The sequence below is a fragment of the Euleptes europaea genome, chromosome 3, assembly GCF_029931775.1.
Source record: "Euleptes europaea isolate rEulEur1 chromosome 3, rEulEur1.hap1, whole genome shotgun sequence".
Classification (NCBI taxonomy): domain Eukaryota; kingdom Metazoa; phylum Chordata; class Lepidosauria; order Squamata; family Sphaerodactylidae; genus Euleptes; species Euleptes europaea.
In genome coordinates this window covers 70,930,860-70,954,862 of record NC_079314.1, presented here as the reverse complement: position 1 = coordinate 70,954,862, position 24,003 = coordinate 70,930,860, and the positions used below count along the sequence as shown (strand labels likewise).

Sequence of the window (24,003 nt, the reverse complement as noted above, 5' to 3'; positions counted from 1 at the left end):
AATAATATATCTTAACATAAATTATAGCATACCCTATACAATACTTGGTAAGAATAGATAAAAAGCTTGCTATGGTGATTACTATTATAAATTTCTGAGATGCAAATAACTGTATTAAAAATAATACTATTTGAATTCTTTAAAATAACTTTTTTGAACAAAAAAGTCTGCCCTTTTATGCTGAAAAATCCATTTTTAAAAACTGACAACTCATCCCCTAGCATTATACTTCTGTTCGGAGGCATGCTTTGTAGAAACAAATCAAAAGGAAGCACATACCCAGATGACAGATTTGTTACAATAGAAAAGGTTTTTTAGGAACAGTACCCTCCAGTGCCTTGTTTTGAAGTCCGTTAATTCCAGGTGTGGAGTTGTCTTCCATTATCTGTGACATGCCCAAAAAGGGAACAACAATGAGATGAAGAAGTAATGCTGGTTGAGTTTAATAACCTAATCTCTGTGTAGGTTGCTTTGGAGTCCCATTTTGGCTAAGTTATGTTATCTCACCAAGTAGCGTCATTGTTTAGTTATTTTATGTAATTTTTTTCTGTATACTGTGTATTTTTGAATAAAAGTTTAACATTCATAATACATTTTTTAAAGGAGGAATCAGCAGAAATCCCCCCAAAAGAGGACCATCATTGCTGTCAATAAACTTAACTTATAAAAGTATTGATACTTTTGTGGATCTTAATGAATGTAATTTGTACAAAGTATGTGCTAAGGGAAGCTGAAATAAGCAATCTCACCTCAGTTTCTCCCCATATCATATAATGCCTTCACAGTACAAGTTTCCCCCACCTTTATGCCACTTCCTGAGCTGCTGCTTTCAGTGCCATCTTGAGTCACAAATTTATTTGCCAAGGTGAGACAAAAAATGCCACCACAGCCCCTTCACGAACCTGCAACTATTCCCAGTTACTGCTGTGCCCAACCTGATGATCTTTGTACTTTCTAACGAGACATAAATGCCATATTTATTTTGTGTGTGAAGTCACAGAATTCTTTTGGGTTTACTCAGTAATGTAGCCTATAATCAGTTTCATGGATTTTCGGCATTTTAAAAGCTTTTTAGCTATCCGAAGCACCGAGCTTCCACACAAAAAATTCTTGGCTCACAAAATGTATTTACTGCAGACTTTGAAACGTTAGGGATTCCAAGGCACTGCTTCATGTGTACAAGAGGTCAAATTCTATTCCCCTATAGAATTCAGTCTCCACACTGTGATGCCTAGACTGCACTCTTAACATTGCAATCCTAAACAGAATTAACCCTTGTAAGTCCACTAAAGTTGATGGGCATAGAAGGGTATAATTCTGCATGGCATTGCATTAAACATACAGAGAGGATAAAAATGTAAAGGCTTAGGGAAAAAATGGAAAAATTCAAGGGGGGAATCCTTCCCTCCATTTAAAAAAAAAAATTTCCATTAAAACTTGGGAAATTTTTGAAATTGAAACTGGAAAAACCTCCTATGAATTATTTTCTTTTTGAGTGAGAAAAACTGTCTTAAAAAGCATTTCACTCATTCAATATCAATATCAAAACCTTTATTGGCATAAAATAAATAAATACATATTAGGATAAAAGGAGGATTTTAAAACTTGAGTTAAGACTCTTCCTTAGAATCATATACGTGGTTTAGGATTTCACTCATTCAACATGTACATCATGAAAAAATCTGATGGACTTGCTCATTATTTGCAAGGAAAAACTGGGAAGCCTAAGAGAACACTGAAAAAGCTCCAGTGTTTGTTTTTTTCCCTTTCGGAATGAGTGTAATGAAAGACAAGGTTTTACTCAAAATATATAGTATGCAAATTTTTATGTAAGAATCTACAGATTATATAATGATAATCCCGATGTATACTGTAGCAGTATACAATTAAAAAATTAATTTCGGCAACAGTTTATGTGCTATAATTTGTTTAACACATCCCACTTGTGACTACGAGTGTTTCTATCCAAATACTACAATTTCTTTTGCTCACTAAAGAATTTGTTTTCTACCTTAAAGTTTTAATTTTCCCTACCTCTCAGATGGCAAACATTAGGATACCTGTGCTATGATAAAATAGGCTGCAGAAGTTTGAAACTCACTCTCAAGTACTGGGTACACTTGCAATTTTTCTTATAAAAAATGAGGACATTCTATACATATGCCAACCAGTACAATTTTATATGCTAAGTTATAAATGATGTGTTTTATGTTATTAAATCAGAAAAAGAAATTTAGGTTTGCATATATTTTCATTTTTCTCAAAATTTCAGGTTTTCCCCCTCCTTTGACTTCATAATTTCCAGAAATTTTACATTTCAAGGAGAGGCCCAAAGTTATGGACTACTTTTGTGCATCCCACCTCCCCACATGAAAGTCACCTCAGTAACATGAAAAGCACTGATCTCCTATATTGCCTGGAGATAATGCAATGCTTCATGGAGAATCACTGCTGCTCCCTCTCAGGTTTTTAAGTTATGCAAAGGGAGCGTCTGCGCAATCCAGGCAGCACATGAGTGGTGCTTTTACACATTTCTAACTTCATGAGGAGACATTTTTCCAGTGCCAACACCACCATGCTGGTGACCATCACTGTGAAACATTAAAAGCCTACCGATCTGGGGCATGACTGGACTCTAATATCCACAAAGATCACATTACAACTTATAAAGATTTCTACAAGTGAAGAAATTGCACAGGTAAAATTTTATAACCTTTGCTTCTAAATAAATTTCTTTAAAAAGTTACTTGAGAGGGGCTTGAAGAGTCCTCTGGAAAGGTTCTTTGCCTTTTAAGCCCACTTGGGTGACGTGACATTTCAGTCAGCTCAACAGTTCTCCATCTGTTGTCATCTTTAATTTCATCAGAAACTGCAGACTGCTCACAGTTAATACAATTATTTCCAGCATGAGTAGCAAAATCATAAATCCTGTCCTCTTCACTCTGCATGTTCCTTTGAGAAGAAAACGTTTCCTCAAAAGAATCAATTTTTCCCATCAATGCATCTTGCAAATGTTTTCGTAAGTAAGTTTTTCTGGAGAACTCTTTGGTAGCTATGGCTTTTTGGAGGTTGTCTTCTTCAGCGACAATATAGACCCGGCTACGTCCTCTAGTGACAGCTGTGTAAACATGCTGCCAGTTCTGGCGACCAGCATTTCCAACGACATAAACAATGGTCTTCTCCTCAGAACCCTGAAAACAGTATTCAGAAAGAATTCTTGGACAAACCTGTTTCAAGCCAGTTAGCCTTCTTGCTTATCCATTTATTTAGAACATTTTTTTGATGCCTTTCCACCCAGCTTGGAGTCCCAAGGCAGCAAACAATCAAGTGCTGCCACTGGTCTTACAAACTTTAAGTAACTTTAATCACAAAAGCAAATAAATCAGATGGAAACGGAAAGCTTGCATCTGCCCATTTAATTTACCAGGATTTTTTAAAAAGAGGCCCAAGTGTGTTTTTGGTAAGGCACCAGATAAGGTTTTTATACTGTCTCGTTTTGGCTTCTCCGTTGTTCTATCAACTATACACTTTTATCCCACCCTTCCTACAAGAAGCGCAGGGTGGCATGCATGGTTCTGTCTCCACCATTTTGTCCTCATAATAAGCCTGTGGAGTAGGTTAGGCAGAGAGAGTATAGCTGGACAAAGGTCATTCAGTGACATTTCATAGCTCAATAAGGATGTGAATGTGGGACCCCCCCCCAGGCCCCAATACAGCACACTAACCATCACATGCCATCTAAAGGCAAAATCACTGCTCCCATAAAAACCATTTCTAAATTTAAAGACCCTTTTCACAATGGATGACTAATTTCTAACTTTATGACATAACTGGATCACAATCAAGCTTTACAGAAGATGCCTTTTAGGCTTCCCACAGTAATCTAAGTCAAAAAATTACAATGTTTTCACCTCACAGATGTTATAAAATTACTCCCAATATGTTGCATGTGACAAGCAGCATTTTTTTAGGTTGGCAGAACTTCATTAAAACTACCATCTCTCTTACCTGAAATGTGTGAATAGTTCTGGCCCAGGCATGCTGTATCTTACAGACTCTCAGGAGACCTCGATAAAGCAGGGTGTATGTAGATCCATCAGTGCTTCTAATGGTCAGGAGGCGACACTTGTCAACCTCTCGGTCCTACAAACACAATATACAAACACAAGGCTTTATTAGGTAATAGCGAGTACTCAGTAAATCAGCCAACTCAGACCTTACCCAAGAGTTGCCCTTCATGATTCCAAAACAGATGCAGAAGAAAATTAATTTTTTTAAAACTATCTACCTCCAGCAGGAATGTATCCTAGCAGGATGCCTTAACCACATGGGCCAGAGTGCTAGCAGCAGCTGCACAATATTTCTTCCTTGCCATGGTGCTTTGCTTGCTGCTAAGCACCTGGAGAACAGCAATACTTCCTCTGTGCCTGATTCCTAACATTTAACAGGTAAGCAGGGCAACCAGCAGACCAATACTACTGAATGAAGTTTAATAACAGCAGACATTTTAAACAGTAATGCAGTGCAGAATATTTCCTCACTGTGGGTTGGATCCTGAACAAATCGACAGGCACTGATTCCCCCCTGGCAGCAACTCCCCTTTCATGCTGTTCCTAGCCCCACTGCAGCCGCCAGGAGTAGCTTTTCAGGGTGCAACTTGGGCAGCAGGGGCAGTGGGGAGGAGAAAGTCACACCCAGTGACAGATCTTGTTTGGCCCTGTAATTGCTTCTTGGTACATGACACAACAAAGGTGTTTTTCTGCTTCAAAAGAGATTCTGGAAATCAGTTACAAAGCACATGCCTCTTCAATGAAGAATATGTCTCCGTTGCACAAGCGTGTATAATCAGTAGCTTCATTTTCATGGGAAGGTGCAGTCCGTCCAGAAAGGCAATCTTCTCTTGTAAAGCACATGTCACAAACACATGGACCAGAATCTTTATTATTCTTTGTGCAAGTCTTATCAGTTGGAAGAAGATCTCTTATGTATGCATTCCTTGTGGAACTAATTTTATCACCACACTGAAATTGTAATTGGTTTTTATGATCTCTGAATGAAAAGAGAAGCATATTGAAGATTCACTTACAGCATTCATAATTGCAAAAAGAAAAACCCCAACACATCCACACACCCTCCAAAAGTATTTCCCAGTTTTCCTACAGGGCATCAGTGGAAAAAAATCCACAAAAGATATTGGGGTTCTGTAATACATTCAGCAACTTCACCACATCAGCACAAAGGAAAATAGCTTCAAAGAGTGTACCCCTGAAATCTCATAGAAAGTTCTTCAGAAATTCCATGAACCACCCTAATAAGCCTCTTATATCTTCACTATTTAAAAAACATTTTGAAGTATAGCTTCCAAACTTCAGGACCTCAATTAAAAACAGCAAAACACAAAGCCATTCTGAAACAAATTTTTTCAGGTCAAAAAGCTGACAAACTCCTGGATTCTAAACATTGTACTTTGTTTATTGCAATCCAGAGTGGCCGAACGGCTAGACAGCCAGAACAGAACAGTCGAGGCCTGTGCTCAAATCCCCATTCAGCCATAAAACTCACGGAGTGATCTCTGACCATTTACCCTCTTTCAGCCTAAACTACTTCACAGGATTGTGGTGAGGATGAAACAGCAATGGAAGAACCATGTATGCCAACCAAAGCTGGCTGGAGAAAGGACAGGATTCTATCCTGTGATTGATTAGAGCTAGAATCACAATTAAGGCCTCGGACTGTAAAGTCCCCTGGATTTTAACAGTGTGCAGGAGTGTTATGACACTTTCAATCCACAACGATATCTCAAGCCAATAGGATGGAAAGGGGTAGCCTTGCCATAGGGGGAACAGTAGTCCTGTTCGCAGCATTTTTGGATATGAGGCAGATCTGTAAAATTATGCTGCAGACATAGATAAGTTGGATGATGGGGCTTTAATATGAAGCTGTTTGCTGACCAGAAACTTGGGAATGTACCATATATCTCTCATTTTAATTTTCTCTTTGAAATTAGCGAATATGACACAGAAGAACTGATTACTGAAAACACTAACTTTATCAAATGTTTTCATGGTTTTGATACTATTTGGTACCCTTTGGTTTCACTGGCTACCACTTATTCTCAGCCCCATTTTTTTTAATGCCATTTGCTATCTTCTGACAAAACCACATAAATTGCACCAGCCAATCAGATTAAATAGCAGCCAGTGCACTTCTGTAAATATCTCTAGATACACCTGTAGGGTAATCTTTTATCCAATTCTTACTTGTTTCAGTGCTGCTTAAAACATGCTTCCGAATGGAAGGTCCCAACTTCAAAGCCAAGTTAGGAAAGCTTTGATGACTGATGTGATGGATAAGGGGTTAATCTGCAGAAAGAGCTGACAGACCAAGAGTGTGCAGAGCCAGAGAGCTGACACCCTGAGCTCTGAGAGACAAAAGGCATTCGAAGCTTGGGACCCAGCCTGACAGGAGGCTGTGAAAGCATTCGAAGCTTGGGACCAGCCAGAGAAGGCTGTGATAGATTCAGAGCTGGGTGAAGAGACGAAGAAGAAGCGAGACTATACTCTGTGAACCTGAGGGTTCAGTGAAAGCCAAAGCTATTGACACACACAACCTGTGGTAGTGACAGGAGTGAGAACTGGGTTAGAGAGGGCCCATTCTCAAGTCACAAGGGGAATTAGTCTCTGAGGTAGAGCTATTCCAGTAGCAGGAAGGTGTGGAGGATTATAGCCACTAAGGTGGGGTAGTCAGAGAGAGCTAGGCTGGGGACAGAGTCTGAGAGTCTGAAGCTGAATGACAGACTGAGAGTCTGAACGTCTGAATAATAGTTCTGAGAGGTAGAAATAAGCTAGAAACTGAGAACTGAAGGAACTTGAGTGAAGGAAACATCTAAGCTATTTCTCTGAAGCAACTGACCTGAGTTTTCCCTCCAAATTTCTGCCTTTTCTTAAAAACCAATCTCTGTAAATTCTCTTTAATAAACTTCCCTGTTTTGTCTATTTAAGTTGAAAAGCCTCTTGTCTCCTATTTCTCACTGAGGTAAATACGGGTGTGGGACTGGAGGAGAAAGAAAAATAATCTCCTCATAAATATACTCAGGCCAACACTTTTCCCCTCAGCATATACGGCCGGGCTGAGTGAGTGGGACACTGAAGTGGTTGAAAGGGGGGTGCGTCATAACTGATATGGAAGATAAAATATAAAGTTTAGTGCAAATCTAGGGCCTTTCTTTTAAATTAGAATATGTCCTTTCTTACCCTTACTGGCTCAAACGGTGATCTTTCTCTTTCATTCTACAGTGTGATAACACAGCACAACTGATGTCTTGTGCTTGGTTGAACTCCTTACAAATACCATTACCATTAACAGAGGATAAGGAAAATTTCTAGAAGGTGGGGAAGAAGTATCCTTTTTACTATCACTACTTCTGAAACCCCTCTCCCCATGGCATCTCAAGCCCCACACAAGAGCGTGATCACAAATCATCTTCCTAAATTGTGTTTACAAGTGAGGACCTGCTACAAAATGATGGAGTATATTCCTCTCCCTGCCCCCTGCATTTAATAGAAGCGCTCTTGTGAGGCGATTGCCAATTGTAAAGTACAAATTTAGGGAGCTGAATGTATCTATGAAGATGAAGTTTAAAATAGTTCCCTTTACTGCAGGTAGAACGTTTCCTTGCGCTACTGGCTTACAACACAAATAGTGGTAAAAGATAAAACCTGAACAGATCCATACCGCATTGGATGATTTGAGTAGTGCTGACAACAGAGTTCATTGATGATGCTACAATCGTCCCTAACACATGGGGGAAAACAACAACACCATATTCAGTTTAATTATGAACACAAGCACACATGCAACATTTCAGAATAATAGTTGTTGTTAAATGCAGTCTTTAACCAACCTCTAAAAAAAAACCACTTGCTATATTTAAATAGATTATTTCTTGCTCAAACAGAAAAAAAACTTGCACAATGAAATGCTGCCACTGAGAAATTAAAACAAGGTATACCATACCACACAGCACCCTGAAAAAAGCCCTCAGGAACTGAGGTTTGGTATAGATCTTTACCTCAATTTCTTTATACCAACAGCTGTTCTTGTTACTACTAGAACCCTCAGTAATACACCATTCTTTCTGAACTGAAGCTTGCTGCTCAAAGAAAGGAGTAGCTATTTACGCCAACAATATATACCGAAATTGTTATTAGGGAAGGAACAGGAAGACTTTATGACTTAAGGAATAATACAAAATGAGATCAGAAAACACCTGTGATCCACACCTAACATTTGTTATATGCCCAGCATTATCTTGGGAGGCAAGGTGTATGCACATGGAGAGGGCCTGTAATTGCCAGGGTTCTGTGTCTGCACTGCTCCTCCCCTACGTAGCAATTTTTTCCTCAATTTTATTTATTTTTTACATTTATTTACAAGTGCAGTGCTTTAGTTGGATCCCTTAACAGCGAAGGACATTCATTCGAAGTGCTGCTATTCATTACCCTTCTGGTTTTGCTGACGGTACTACCATTAAAACAGGCATACTCAGGAGCTGTCTGCAACTTGTTTAATTTATCCCATAGAACACAATGGTAAACATTATAAACTAAGCCAGCCACTATCTGCATAGCTCCAATCATCCCCACCCCGTGTTCCATCCCTTGGTCACTCTAAAGTATGATACACACTTAAAGTATGATACACTGGCTGTTCTCTGGATTAGACAGGATAGTTGGGATTTTTTACTTTAGCCAATTGCATAATGGAATAGGAGATGCATAATTACACAGCAACACCACTGTCATCTTCTGCAACACTCAGTCCTTGGTGGTGAAAAAAACAATCTGGAGAATATGATAAAGAAAAAAACCAGATGCGCTATTCATTACCCTTCTGATTTTGCTGACGGTACTACCGTTAAGGTCTAACAGGTGCATAAGAGTCCCTTCCTTAATCATTGTTAAGCATCTGGGCTATATGGGTGACACTTCCTCCCTGCTAACCTTTTCTCCCTTATGTTAAAATTCCCTCCCCTACTCCATCGCCTTTAATTGGTATTAGTCATTACAAGAAGGGGCCTACAAGGACTTGTGGGGAGCTCATTTTCCCCTCCCCCCCACTCTGTTTCCTCTTTTCCTCCCTTAAAAATCCCCACAGCCTCTCCCTTTCCCTGCTTCCTTTTCTCCTTCTCCCCCCCCAACCAACCTACCTTAATCTGTTTTCATCTTTGCCTCCTTCCCTTCCCCAGTAGCCTCTGCCCAGGAAAACTATGGCCCAGTTGCATGGTGCTGGATTGGGAAATTCCTGGAGATCTGGGGTGAGGCCTGGGGAGAAGCAGGAACTCAGAGGGGTATAATGTCATGGAGGAGGAGGAGAATGGGGGCAACCTCCATGCGTAAGGAGAGGAACAAGGACAGAAAGCAATTGATCCTGCAGCTAGCTCCCAACTCTTTATCTGAAGAACAGGCATACCTGCACCAGTTCTAATTTTAGCACATAGCCAGGAGAGCTCTTCATGTCTACATAAACAACTATTACCTTCTAAAAGAAATGAACTGTGACTGTTCAGCATCTTCAAGCCCTGGTCCTCCTTTAAGCAAAGACTTTATGGCAGGCTCCAAGTCTGATTACAAACACATAACAAATACAAAGCATAAGTTCAAAATAATAATAATAATAAAAAAGATATTTCACCATGATAATGTCAGCTGCTTGTAACTACTTGCAACAATGCAAGTGCAGCTCTTGGAAGTACAACTAACACTCTTTTATGAATCTCTTGCAAGGCAGTCTTAGAGCTGGAGCAAAGATTTAAGAAATGTTGAACCATGGGAAACAATAAATTAGAAATATGTTTTGCTACAAAGGCAGATAAACTGCACCAATTACATGACATCCGAAAGTTATTAGGATAACTACACTTCCAGTGCCCTGACCTGGATGGCCCAGGCTAGCCCAATTTCATCAGATCTCGGAAGCTAAGCAGGGCTGGCCCTAGCTAGTATTTGGATGAGAGACTACCAAGGAATACCAAGGTTGTGACATGGAGGCAGGCACTGGAAAACCACCTCTGAATGTCTCTTGTCTTGAAAATCCTACAAGGTCGCCATAAGTCAGCTGTGACTTGATGGAGCTTTCCACCACCACACGCTTGCAGCACTCAATTTGACCACCAGAAATGGCCAGCCGTCTGCCACTGAACTATCAGGAGAAAGCGGAAGTTAAGCAAGAGTCCACTTGACGTACCACTGGCTGATTTCTAGTTGACAATTACTGGCCAGCTAGTACTCTTGCAAAACAACTGAACTGGGGATCACTTAACACAGGTTACTTATGCTTTAACTATCAAGAGTACATTCTGCTCTCTGGTCAATTTAACACACAGCAGAGGGTTCACAAGAGTCCTGGTTAAAACAAAACAAAAAATCCGTCATGCAAACACATGCAGTGCTGAAGGCATTCTACTCCCGTACTGTGCAGAAGCTAAAACTGAATCAGTGTCAACTAAGCATATCTTGCATAAGTGCACTATTTAACACGGATCTCACTAATGCTGAACACTTACCATTTTTAGAAGACAGGACAACTAAAATAAATTTTTTCTCTGGACTTGGCATTGGCCAGGTTTTACTCTGGTCAGAACTTCTGAGAACTGCATCAAACTCTGGGTACACCCGCTTAGAGATTCTGGATCCAAGAAAAAGGGGGGAAATGTTGAATGATAAAGATGCCACAGCTGCCCAGGCAGAATTTTTGTCATCCTGGTACATCATTCTATGTTTTACCCAATGTGCCATAATTTCATTTTGTGCTTAAGAATACATTCAGAGGACATTGCCCCATTGCACATTATGTACAACAGAAATCATACAGACCAATCGCAACAGTTAGGTCTTCAGAATTTGGGTACTGGGACTGTTTAATTTTTTTAAAAAAAAGCTTCAGTCAAAATGTTTGGCTGTGGTTTTATGTTTTTACACACACACACACTTACTGAGGAAATGCTGCTCGCCAATACAAATGACAGTGTGAAGCGGAGGGTTTTGAGCAATCATATGCATCCTAGAGTGAAAAATGTCCAAACAAATGCCACCACAAAGTAACTGGGAATGTAATATCTTACATGCTGTAGAGCAAGTTCTGGTAACCAAAGAGATTTTTTAAAAATCCTACCTTGTTGAATTATTCACAATTAACTGCGACTCGGCTCTGTGATTAGTTCTGAGCTCTACTGACCAAATTCTTGATTTCAGACTCTCAAATACATCGCACAGCATGTTACCAGGCTCAATACTGGGTAACTGTCTAATATCACCTACAAAAATTGCAAAATTATATTCAATAGTCACACTGAACCATTATTGTTAAGTGCATTTCAGTCCCATGCTTAGGTTCTCTCAGTACCTCCAAATCTGATTGTCATGTTTTTCTTTTTAGAAAGAAAGCAGACTAATATCATGTAAAGTAAAAAGGACTGCCTTTACCTTTAAAAGCTTTACTGTCTGGCACTTGATTATCCAGAACGTTCAGTTAGCCACTATTGCCCAGAGGACAATTTCAGCCACCATACACGTGTCTCTGGGCACACACATGGCCCACTCACATCTCTCCAGCTGGCTAGCCTGATGTCTCCAGCTATTGTTGGGCTTTTGACAGGCAGCACTGCCAGCTGACACTATCCCGAAGTACCTCCTTTCCCCTCACCCTGCCCTGAGGCATTGGGAACCAGCTCTGCTTGAGGGCCCCTAGGCAGCTTGTCTGCCTGCTGCATAGGATGGTTCTACGGTTCAGGGGAAAGGGTCCCAGGAAAGGTCTTAACTGGCATGGAGGCTGTTGCCAATGGCACTCCAAATGGGATGGGGTTTGATCACTGTGGATTCCTCTGCTAGGCACTGAGGCAGAGCAATAAGCTTGAGTATCCAGCACATTTGATCAACCAGCAACACTCACTTCCCATGAGTGCCAGAAAACAAAACTTTCACTGTACCACTTGATATGAAACTGAACATGTGAATATCAAACAGAGCCCTACCAATCCTGCTCTCCCTCTACATGTGAGATTTCAGAGTCTAAAAGAGGGCTGCAATTTTGACTTGAAGGAATTTATGGAAGTAGCCTTCAAGAATTAAAGTGAACATTATATAAACTGAAGTTCTTCTTACGATTTCCCTTATTGCTTCTTAAAAATATGCATTCAGAGATTATTTTACAAGTAAGATTTCTGGAATTGTGAACATGGCCAGAAGCTGCTAAACCTAATCCCTTTGACACAGGTGTGTGCTTGATAAGGATGGGTCCATATCAGAACAAAATAAAAATCAGTGCACAACTGATCTCCTGCCAGGCCAGAGAAATCTGGTCCCAATACTAGATCATCTGCACAAATTAGTGAGTAAAAGTTGTGTCAGGATACTAGTTTGTAAAATTAGATTGTTTCTCAAGGGCTGGGCAGCAATATATTCTTTACGTAATCTCTTTCCATAAATCTCAATGAAAGTAGCAGGAACCAAAGAAGGACATCGTATAAATTGGATGAAATATGAAATATTATTCTCATTTCAAGTTTGTCTTGATTTTTAACCAAGGCTTTATACTTACCAAGAATAACAAGCTTTGCAAGTTGAGCACTGTGGAATAAGAGTTTTAAGACTCTGCTAAGAACAGCTACAGACACCAAGCTTCCTTCATCTACAACCAACACTTTGACATTAGAAAACTTCCATGGTTTGGCCCCAGAGTAATAGCTGTAGACAACCTGAAAGCACATCATATAAATTTTACATTAAGTACAATCAGGGATGGATGGGGGGGGGGGTGGCCCTGGAAAAGGGCCCTGCCCCCAGCCCCATCTCACAAAGGAGGAAGAGGCTGCCTGTCCAGCCCCAAGCAGGATGTGCCTGACCAAGCTGGGTGGCTGGGACAGTTCCGTACTATGGAGATGCCGGGTGGGTGCATCCCACCCCTTGCCTCAGCAAGGCCCAGAAGGCATGAGGTTGAGCAAGCGTGTCCCTTGCCATGGCAAGCCCTCCTTTCCCGTGCCTCCAGCTTGTACCTGCCTCTCATTTTGGCCTGGGATGGCAGTTCTGGGTTGGAGCTGGTCCTGCAGGGGATGGTCCCCCAAGCCTCTTCTCTTAAGTGCCAATCCGTTCTATAGCACAATCAGATTTTTTAAAAAAACTAGCTAAACTTGTTGCTCAGTCTTTCACTGCCAATGTGACTTACTCCCAGGATAGTATTCTTAAGGTGGCACCACTTTATTTTCCCCATTTTGTTGTGCAAGCAAGTTAGAAATTTGCTTAAAACTATTTCAAACCAACATCTTGATAAAACTGTCCAACCAGTCTCATCAGGCATATTGAAAAGCAAAGACAGCACACTCAACTTGGGATAATAACACAATTTCATAACTGCTGTAGGTGTGTAACCTTGTCATAAAAAGTTACAGGGCATGGACCAAGAGAAATGTCTGGACTCAGGATCTAGAGCAGGGGTGGGGAACCTCCGGCCCGCAGGCCGTTTACGGACAGCGGGATCATTTCATCCGGCCCCCGGCCCACCTGCGGAGGGCCACCTGCCAAGCCCCTCCCCGCTTGAACCCCCAGCTGGAGCAAGCTTCCCGAGGGGCCGTCGGAAGCCCCCCCCGGCCAACCCCTCCCCGCTGGATCTCCCGGCTGGAGCACACTTCCCGAGCGGCAGCCAGAGGGCCCCCTGCCAAGCCCCTCCCTGCTTGAACCCCCGGCTGGCGCATGCTTCTCGAGCGGCTGCCGGCAGGCCCCCTGGCCAGCCCCTCCCCGCTGGATCTCCCGGCTGGCACGCTTCAGTAGAGCGTCTTGGCAGGGGCTGTGGATCAGGGGGAGAGCATCTGCTTGGGAGGGGCTGTGGATCAGGGGGAGAGCATCTCCTTGGCAGGGGCTGTGGATCAGGGGGAGAGCATCTCCTTGGTAGGGGCTGTGGATCAGGGGGAGAGCATCTGCTTGGGAGGTGCTGTGGATCAGGGGGAGAGCATCTCCTTGGCAGGGGCTGTGGATCAGGGGGAGAGCATCTCCTTGGCAGGGGCTGTGGATCAGGGGGAGAGCATCTCCTTGGCAGGGGCTGTGGATCAGGGGGAGAGCATCTTCTTGGTAGGGGCTGTGGATCAGAGGGAGAGCATCTCCTTGGCAGGGGCTGTGGATCAGGGGGAGAGCATCTCCTTGGCAGGGGCTGTGGATCAGGGGGAGAGCATCTCCTTGGCAGGGGCTGTGGATCGGGGGAGAGCATCTCCTTGGGAGGGGCTGCGGATCAGGGGGAGAGCATCTGCTTGGGAGGTGCTGTGGATCAGGGGGAGAGCATCTGCTTGGGAGGGGCTGTGGATCAGGGGGAAAGCATCTGCTTGGGAGGGGCTGTGGATCAGGGGGAGAGCATCTGCTTGGGAGGGGCTGTGGATCAGAGGGAGAGCATCTGCTTGGGAGGGGCTGTGGATCACGGGGAGAGCAACTGCTTGGGAAGGGCTGTGGATCAGGAGTAGAGCCTCTGCTTGGCAGGGGTTGTGGCTCAGAGGTAGAGCATCTGTTAGGCATGCAGAAGGTCCCCGGTGCAGGATGGACTACCAAACATGAAGCATCTCTCTCTGTGTACTCTGTGCCCCTCCCCAATCTGTACCCTTCTAAATTCAATCCACGGCATTGCTGGCTCGGGCAAGAAATGAACAGAGGTGGGTTGCCATTGCCTTTCTCTGCATAACAAGTCTGGTATTCCTTGGTGGTCTCATATCCAAATATTAACCAGGGCCGACCTTGCTTAGCTTTTGAGATCTGATGAGATCAGGCTGGGTGTCAGCCCTTGGCCCACAGAACCAGAAGTCACCACAAAGTCATATAGAGTCCAAACAGATGGTTTTTACTGATCAAATAGGCATACAGTGCAAACGAATAAAATGACAGCTCTGAGAGGCTCACTAGCTGGGAGATATTATAAGGCAGGCAAGGCGGGAGATTACACGCATGAATACAGTTTCCCAGGAGCTGAGTTCCCAGGCCTAGGTATGCGACCTTGGGGGGCAGACAATACAGCACAGAGACAGAGGCAATAACGAAACCGAGATAGCAGCCTGACATTCTGCTCCCCTCAAGGCCCCCTCCCAGTTCGCAAGGGGGCTGGCCTGTTCGGGTAAGCAATGTGAAAGGCGTCGACGAGGTCGGGGGCGGAGACATCCCGTGCGCGCACCCATTCGTCATAGGCAGGGGGGAAATGTTTCCAACGAACTAGATATTGCAGATTGCCATGGTGAATACGGGAGTCAAGGATCTTGGAGACTTCGAAGTGTTCTTCCCCCCCCACCATGATGGGTTGCGCAGGCGGTGGGTCCGGATGCCATCGTGGAGAAGCAACATGGGGTTTGAGGAGGCTTATGTGGAAAACAGGATGCACACGCCTCAAGGATTTGGGGAGAGCCAGTTCCACTGTGACAGGGTTTATGACCCGAGTAATGGGGAAAGGGCCAATGAATTTGGCGCTGAGCTTATGGCACGGTTGGGTGGAACGGAGATTTTTGGTGGAAAGGTAAACCAAAGCACCCACTTGCAGATCACCCCCGGGGGAGCGATGTTTGTCAGCTTGCGCTTTGTATTTACGTTTGGCCCGGTCGAGGTTGCTAACGAGCCAGGGCCAAGTGGTACGGAGGGCGTGTGCCCAGGAGGCAATGTCGGGGTTCCCCTCCCCCTCTACATCATCTGTAGGAGCGATGGGACTGAAATCTTGTCCATACACAGCAAAAAACGGGCTAAAACCTGTGGATTGATGCATGGCATTATTGTAGGCATATTCTGCTAAAGGTAACAGTTCCACCCAGTTATCCTGGTGGTAGTTAACATAACAACGCAAATAACATTCAAGTACAGCATTGACACGTTCAGTTTGACCATCAGTTTGAGGATGGTATGCACTAGACAATCCCTGTTCCACCCCCACCAACTTGAGGAAAGCTTTCCAAAACTTAGAAACGAAACCACTTCCGCGGTCACAAATTATTTTACGCGGAAACGAATGTAAACGAAAGATATGCGTCACGAAGAGGCGGGCCAGTTTCTGAGCAGAGGGGATCCCTGCGCATGGAATCAAATGTATTTGCTTAGAAAACAAATCAGTAACAACCCACAACACAGTTTTACCCCCACTGAGAGGGAGATCAGTCATGAAGTCCATAGCAATCACTTCCCAAGGTCTGCTGGGCGTTTCAAGAGGTTGTAGCAGTCCCGGGGGTTTGCCCTGCGATCGTTTCGCAGCGGCACAAACGGGACAGCTGCGGATGAAGGAGTCAATGTCGGAACGCATTCCCCCCCACCAGAACTGTCTGCGCAATAAGTGAAGGGTCTTCAGAAACCCAAAGTGCCCAGCTGTTTTGGCTCCATGAGCTAAATGTAAAACGTCTTTCCGGAGAGCTTTGGGTACATACAATTTTGAGTCTTTGTACCAGGACCCCCCTTGTTCCAAAACACCAGGAGGTAGGGTATGAGCGGAACGTTCTAAAAGGCACTGGTCCCGAAGGACAGTTAAAAAGGATTCGGAGATGGGGATTTTGGAGGGAGCCCCCCCGTCGGTCATGGAGATCTGAGAAACAGTTATAGGGCTAGTGCTTACGTGCGGCGGCGCGCAGACTGCAGGCGGCTGAGCGGTCGGAGGGGTAGGAGGGGCGGGAACTCCGGTCTGTTGCGGTGGCGGCTGGGCAAACGGCTGCAAAGTGGCCCATTTCTCCGCATGTAAGACAGGCACCCCTTTGAAATCGGGCTTCACGTTCCTGGAGCGGACGTGGGGGATTTCGTGGGACGAGCAGTGGTGCCTTGGGTTGAGGCTTTTGGGTGCCCTTCTCCTTGTGTTTTTGACGTACGAGAGAAATAAAGCGGCGGCGGCTTTCCACTTCCTCGGCTAATAGGATCCAGCCTTCGAGGGTATCGGGATCGCCCCGCATGTAAGACCAGTTCAGAATGTCAGGATGCAAGGCTTCCCTGAAATGATGGATTAGGGTGGTCTCGGGCCAGCCTACAATTTTACTTGCCAGTCGCTGAAATTCATCGGCAAATTCCCGAACTGTAGCAGAGCCTTGTTTTAATTGTAAGAGTTCCGTTTTGGCTCTTTCCCCCAGGAAGGGGTCCTCAAACCTCCTTCTCAGGGCAGTCATGAAGTTGTTGAGGGAACGAATCGCACGAGAGCGGGTGTCAAACTGGAGGACCATCCAGTCAGCCGCTTTGCCTGTCAGGAGGGAAGCTACGTACCGCACCCGGCTATCTTCCGTGGGGAAAAGTTGACCTTGTTCTCGCATATAACTGTCCACTTGATGCAAGAAACAAGGCAAAGTCTCAAGAGATCCGTCATACGTAGTCCTCAATTTGAGTTGCTTCCAAGGGCCGGGCGCGGGTTGACCCGGTTGCACGGGTGGTCCGGGCGGAGGAGCAACAGGAACTCCAGGAGGCAAGGGTGGAGCGGGCACATTAGCAGGTGGTTGCACGGGTGGTCCGGGCGGAGGAGCAACAGGAGCTCCAGGAGGTAAGGGTGGAGCAGGCACATTAGCGGGTGGTTGTACGGGTACCCCCTGACCCGGTATCGGAACGGGCTGTCTCTGAGCTATCAGGGTGTGTTGTAATTGCCTGTTCTCTTGAAGCATAAGTTCCATTACTTCCTGGAGTCGATCAACACGGTCGGAGAGCTCCCGATTCTGGGCTCGTAAAAGATGAACCTCCTCACTTGGGCCACCAGTAAGATGAGGCTTACTGGTTCGGAAGCTCGTGGCCCATTGAGAGCTATCCCCATATAAATCCTCGTCTTCAGACTCATCTGAGTCTCGACGTCGGTCAGCCAAACGGCGTGCGCGTTGGGTCGCACGCGACGGGACAAACGCCGGGGAAAAAGTTAGACCTGATAGTCCCAGTACATAGTCCTTGGGGCGCGTGTCCACGTTCGCCTGATTCCTAATCCTTGCTGCAGCCGCCCTGGCTGCTTCCGCCGCCTCTCTCTCTCTTGCGACCCTAGCCGCTTCGGCGGCTTGCTGATCCGCAAGAACTTTGGCGTTCTCAAGTCTTAGGGCAGCCTCTGCCGTAATGCGCGGCAAAAGTTCTGTCTCGAGGAGCAAGAGTATGGGGTCAGGTTCCCCGCCCAGCAGAGGTTGTACTCGAACCGCCAGTGCGGATGCCTCGGCTCCAAACGTCGGGGTCAAAACTTGAGCCAAGGTGGCTACCGGGGTGTCCTTTGTACATTCCACAAGGAGAAGAGCGGTGCTAATAGCGACTCGCTTGGCCTCAGCCTGGCAGCTGGCCGCATCCGGGATCAGGGAAAAACCCTCCGGCGGGGCTCCCGCCATGGTAGAAAGAGTTTGTCGAGAAATAAGATTATCCAAAAGTCCAGTTAATATTTGTAAATCCTCAGTCGCCAATCGGGCATCGTCCAGTAATTGATCCAAGTCCTGAAGATCTAAACGAGCATCAGTATCCTCCGATGTTAACATCCAGAGACGTCCTGTAAGAGATTGCCACTGCGCCTGTACCAGTTCCCTCAAGCGGCAAACCTCTCGGGTCGTCCGGAAAAGTTCAGCGATTAAGTCTTGTAACAGAGTAGGATCCTCTGAGAAGGGCTCCAGGGTAGTAGATCACCTGGAGAGCTGCACAGCTCCCATCCAAGTGGCAGGCGAACCCCCCTGGGCTCCAGCCTGGCTAGAAAAATGGTGAAGATGAGAGAGAGCTGTCATAATGTCAGCCCTTGGCCCACAGAACCAGAAGTCACCACAAAGTCATATAGAGTCCAAACAGATGGTTTTTACTGATCAAATAGGCATACAGTGCAAACGAATAAAATGACAGCTCTGAGAGGCTCACTAGCTGGGAGATATTATAAGGCAGGCAAGGCGGGAGATTACACGCATGAATACAGTTTCCCAGGAGCTGAGTTCCCAGGCCTAGGTATGCGACCTTGGGGGGCAGACAATACAGCACAGAGACAGAGGCAATAACGAAACCGAGATAGCAGCCTGACATTGGGCCATCCAAGTCACGTTCCAGGCAGCATGTAAAATTATTCAATAAACAAAATGTACTTCATAGTTTCTCTGGACCAAAATGGGTAGATTGCCAATTGGTTAAGATCCTAGACATCTGCAGGACAAACCTGTTGACACTTTCCAATGAGTAAGCCCCGCTGACTAGACTTGAGTAGGATTTAGAGTAGACCTGCATAACATTGCACTGCTGATTACTTTTTATTTTATATATATAAATTTTGTATGGCCCCCGAATAATGTCCAAGATATCCAAATGGCCCTTGGCAAAAAAAAGGTTCCCCACCCCTGATCTAGAGGTACAAACTTCCAGATTCTGGAAGACTTATGGCACCTAGCCAAAATACTATAAAAGAAAATACGCTTTAGGTTGGAAACAAAACTTTCCAAGTCTTTTAATGCTATGATAAATATCCTAAAGTATCAAATTATTTATATTTGCATATGATATTTTGTGTGTGCTATTTCTTGAACACTTGAGTTATACAACAATCCCACCAGATTACTAGAAAACTTTAAAAATATTTCATACCTGATGCAGAGTATAAGCAGGAAGATCTGTTTTCTTACTCAACAAACCTGCTGCCCTCCCTGTAGGTGCAGTAAACAAGACTTCTAATGATTCACTTTTATTTGAATGGATGTTCAAATGAGAAGACGGCCTAGAAGTTTTCCATTCTTCTGATGTATCCAGGTCTGCCTCAAAATCTTCACAGGCTCTTCTAACTTCTTCAACTTCCATCTGCTTTAGATAGCTAAAAAGATAACTAACCACTGTTGTTTTCCCACAGCCACCTTTGCCACTCATGACAGTCACTGGATTGGAACAAATCAATTCCATTGCATTCTCCTGATCTGGATCCAGTTCTGCTTCATGCATTTCTTTATTGGTGGTTTCTTCCATATTTTCTTGCACATCCAAATTGCTGTTAGGTTCTACATGATCCAGTTCACAAGGTTCCTCTTCTTCATTTAATTTATTCTCATCTGGGCCTTTTGAACCGTTAATATGTGCACCTCTATTAAGTACCTTTGTCACATCAACATTCAACCGCCACGGGGTTTTCTTTAGGAGCTCATACATAACCAATGCAATGTCTTTTTCTGCTTTGTACAGCTTGTAAAGGAACACTAATTTTCTCTCAATCACCACTATCTTCTCATCTTTCATAAATGTAAGTGACTGCCAAGTATGTTCAGTGGATATGTCAGGGACCATACGCATCAATGCATCCAGTTCTTCATATGTATGTCCCATGTCTCTACACCTCTTCTGGAGTTTTGCATATATTATTAATGCATTTTTCTGTAAATCAGGAATCTTTTCAAGAAGTTCTGGGAATTCAGAGAAGGCTTTCCAAGATGCTTCACCAACGTAAGACTGCAGATCTCTGTATACTAGCTTTTAGAGAAAGCAAAACTCTATTACTTAGACATAGCATTCCCAAGGGAACTGACATAAGTTAAAAACAGAAAATATGTCTCCTTAAATCAGTTGCCATGGACTACTTGCAATCAATTGCAGACAATTTCAAAAGCCCTTCAAAAACCCACTCAGCCAATTTGCTTCCCAAAACACTACAGTTGCCAACTCTGGGTTGGAAAATTCCTGGAGATTTGGGACAGGAGCCTGGGGAGAGGAGGGTTTGGAAATAGGCTGAACCACAGAAGGGTATAATGCCGTACAGTTCACCCTCCAAAGCAGCCATTTTCTCCAGGGGAACCTATTTTTGTAGACTGGAGATCTATTGTAATTCCAGATCTCAAGGCCCTACCTGGAGGTTGGCAACCCTAAAAAACACCAAGGTTGCACTCCTGTACCAGCTGGGTATCCTTAGGTCTGAATGATTCCAACTAAACACAGCTGAGGTACAAAATTGGAAAGAGAAATTTGTTAAAGAACCTGCCTTGTCTTAGACAACTTGCAAATCCACTGTTTTAATTAAACCAACAATGGTTAGTTGATTGTCTGAAATCAGCCCATCTCACTAACACTGGTTACCTTGGCTACCTTAAACCAGAATCAGAATTTTGGTTTATTATCCACAGTAGGTCAACTACATCATGTGAAACTAATTCAGACACCCTGACTTGTTCTTCAGAGCCATGTCACACTCTCCACAGGCTACAGAGATGGCTGGCAAGAGATACTCGAAACCAAAACCTCTTTTGCTAGCACTTCCTCTGACTGTCCTTTCTGCCTGTCAACAGTCTCACCTCTGTCCATGCGTTTTTAAAGTTAAAAACCATTCAAAAAAAGGTTTTGAATTATATTAGTGTATATACCAGATGCAATAAATGTTTTCTTACTGTGCTGAATCCAAGTTTCCATGGTTCTTCTGTTAAGATTGTGTTCAGTTTTGTTAGTTTACCATTTTTGCATTCTTTGTCACTGCTTTCACTCCAGTCCAACCACCCAATGCAACTGGATATACTGTGTGGCAGAAGAGTAGGCAAGAATTCCATGATAGCAGGGAAGACCAAGGCTACCAGAACAGCTTTCCCTGCAGCTATACAGCCAACAAGAAAGAAAAAAGGTTATTACCTACAGTAACTAACCTGCCTTTGTAAATTCAAATCTGAGTGCTATATAAGTAAAATTATGAGCAGCAAGTGAGCCACTATCATAATAAAAAAATCACACATAAAATATTTATACTCACGTGAGTTCTTAATGTAATGAAAAATGTCTAAGTGTCTTCCTTCCTGAAGTTTTGACACTGTAAACTGGTTTAAGATTTCTTCCAGGTGTTTAAAGTTTAGGGAAGACCGTTCAGAAAGCCACTCAAAAAATGCTGTTTTAAATTCTTCTGGAACCTTACATTCCTTAAAAAAGAGTGAAATAACTGCTTTCCAATTTTTTCCTGGATGAGTCTGTAGAATGTAAGATGGGTACCCCTGTACCTTGTACTTTGATCCATCCTGCACTACTTTAACATTCACTTTCCACCAAGGGCCAATAAATGAAAATCGTCCAACCACTTGGTATTCTTTTTGGGATTTTTCTTCTTTTATTATAACTGAAATCATTTAGAAGGGGAAAAGATGTCAACATATTAAAATATTGTGACTTAATTTTTTTTTGTTTCAGCTATATCACAGATTAATCCCAATAATCTTAGGCCCTGATGAACAACAACAAATCTGACAGCAGCAACAATTATTTTTATCTGCAGCCATTTCACAAATCAGTCTTCTGTTTAACATTTCCAATAGTTCATTCCCATCTCTAAAAACTTGTCAATTAAGGAAACAGGATGCTCTCCAAAGTAGAGTTTATCTCCTCAGTGTTCTATAGCAGGCTGCTAAAGTCACTACAAAAATGCAATGATTTGGCTAGGAAGTGATCTATACTTTTCAGAAATTTTAAAGAATTATGTCCAATACAAAAAAAAATTAGGAGAAGCTTTTAAACCTAAGTGTGTGATAAAGCGAGCTTTCAGTTACTCACCATCACAGCCCAGTCCTAACTTTGTTTCCTCAAAAGTACATCCTACTGAATTCAATAATTACAAATTCAAAAGAAGCCGTTATTCTGTGACAGCAAAAATGGAGGGGGAGGGGGAGACTGAGTTATCTACCAGCAACTGATGTTGTGAACAGCAGTTATTCTTACATATCTTGTGCACATCTGAGCTTTGCAGAGAAATCTTGTTCTTCGCACATTTCCTAGACTTTTTACCCCATGGAAAAATTGTTTATCATGTGTAAAACCTGCCAAATTAGGACAATGTGGATCGTATAAGATCTTACACCATAATAGTTCTATTAGGCTTTAAGGTGCCACAATGTTCTTCGTTGTTTTTCATTCCAGTGGGATTTTTTTTTTTAATCCAGTGAGTTTTTGTGATTAACACATGAAGCTGTCTTCTACTGAATCAGACCCTTGGTCCATCAAAGTCAGTATTGTCTACTCAGACCAGCAGCGGCTCTCCAGCTCTCAGGCAGGGGTTTTTCACATCACTAACTTGCCTAGCCCCTTTAACTGGAGATGCCAGGGATTGAACCTGGGACCTTCTGCAGGCCAAGCAGATGTTCTACCACTGAGACACAGCCCCTCCCCAAATGAGTGTAATTATGAACTCTCCCCTTTCCATCAATTCTAGGATTGCAGCCTCGGAGATGCTTTCCTGATGACTTCTCGTGTTTGCCAGTCTAGATGATAATTAACATCATGCTGTGGACCCAAGAACAAAGCCAACCCAGCCCCTTAGATAACCCGCCCCTGCAGGACTCCTAGGGTTGGGCAACTGCGGCTCCCGCCTCTCAAGCAAGCGATGGCACAGCCGGAAAAGGGCGCCGTCTACCCGGAAGTTATTCTCACAGAGTTCAAGGGACTTCCGCCCAGAGAAGCGCTCGTGCACACCATGGCCTCAATGAGGGGCTGTGAGTGGGGAAGGCGGGAGAAACGTGCGGCGGTGGCGGCGGGCAGTTGCTTACCTGTCCGGAGCGAGGGCTGGGAAAAAGACAGTTGGCTCGAGTCTTCGGGGAGCTCAAGCAGGGGCTCCGGGTCGTCGCCCTGCCCTTCGTCTTCCTCCTCTTTTCCATCGGTGGTCTTGGCCGGCAGCAACAAGCCCCGGAGCTCGAAGCAGGCTCCTGGGCTGCCCTGGCCGCTCCGTCGGGCCATTTTCCCGCCGATTGGCTGCGACCCAAGGGGGCGGCCTGACCCCGGCGCCCAAATCCACCCACCCCGGCGCACCCTGGCAAATTGTCGACGGTGGGAGGGCCCCACGGCCTCCTTCGGGCGTCGCGGTTTCAAACTGGTACCTATCTAAACCGTTCCGGAGGGGTGGGCGTGGTAGTGTTCCTTGCTGCAGCAAAGATAAAGGGGAGACTTGTGGCGCACATTTTATTCCGGCACAGCCTTTTGTGGAATAGAGCCCACTTAAAAAGCCCACCTTACTAGGCATTTTATACAAGGGTGTAAGACAAAAAAAACAAAAAAAACAAGGTTCATGCCTCTAAACGAAATGGTGAAGATCTGC

General features: G+C 44.2%; 1 protein-coding gene across 1 annotated transcript; it reads right to left on the bottom strand.

Annotated features, from left to right (window-relative positions):
* Positions 1-295: 295 nt before the first annotated feature.
* HELB (DNA helicase B) lies at positions 296-23,645 on the bottom strand. The gene is made up of 13 exons (XM_056847388.1): positions 23,459-23,645; positions 21,682-22,038; positions 21,329-21,528; positions 19,551-20,420; positions 12,598-12,754; positions 11,173-11,314; positions 10,565-10,686; positions 9,538-9,622; positions 7,735-7,794; positions 4,803-5,049; positions 4,009-4,143; positions 2,748-3,191; positions 296-385 (listed from the first exon to the last, which is right to left on the bottom strand). The coding sequence occupies exons 1-13, from the start codon at positions 23,643-23,645 to the stop codon at positions 296-298; spliced, it is 3,096 nt and encodes a 1,031-aa protein (XP_056703366.1).
* Between the last annotated feature and the right edge of the window lie 358 nt (positions 23,646-24,003).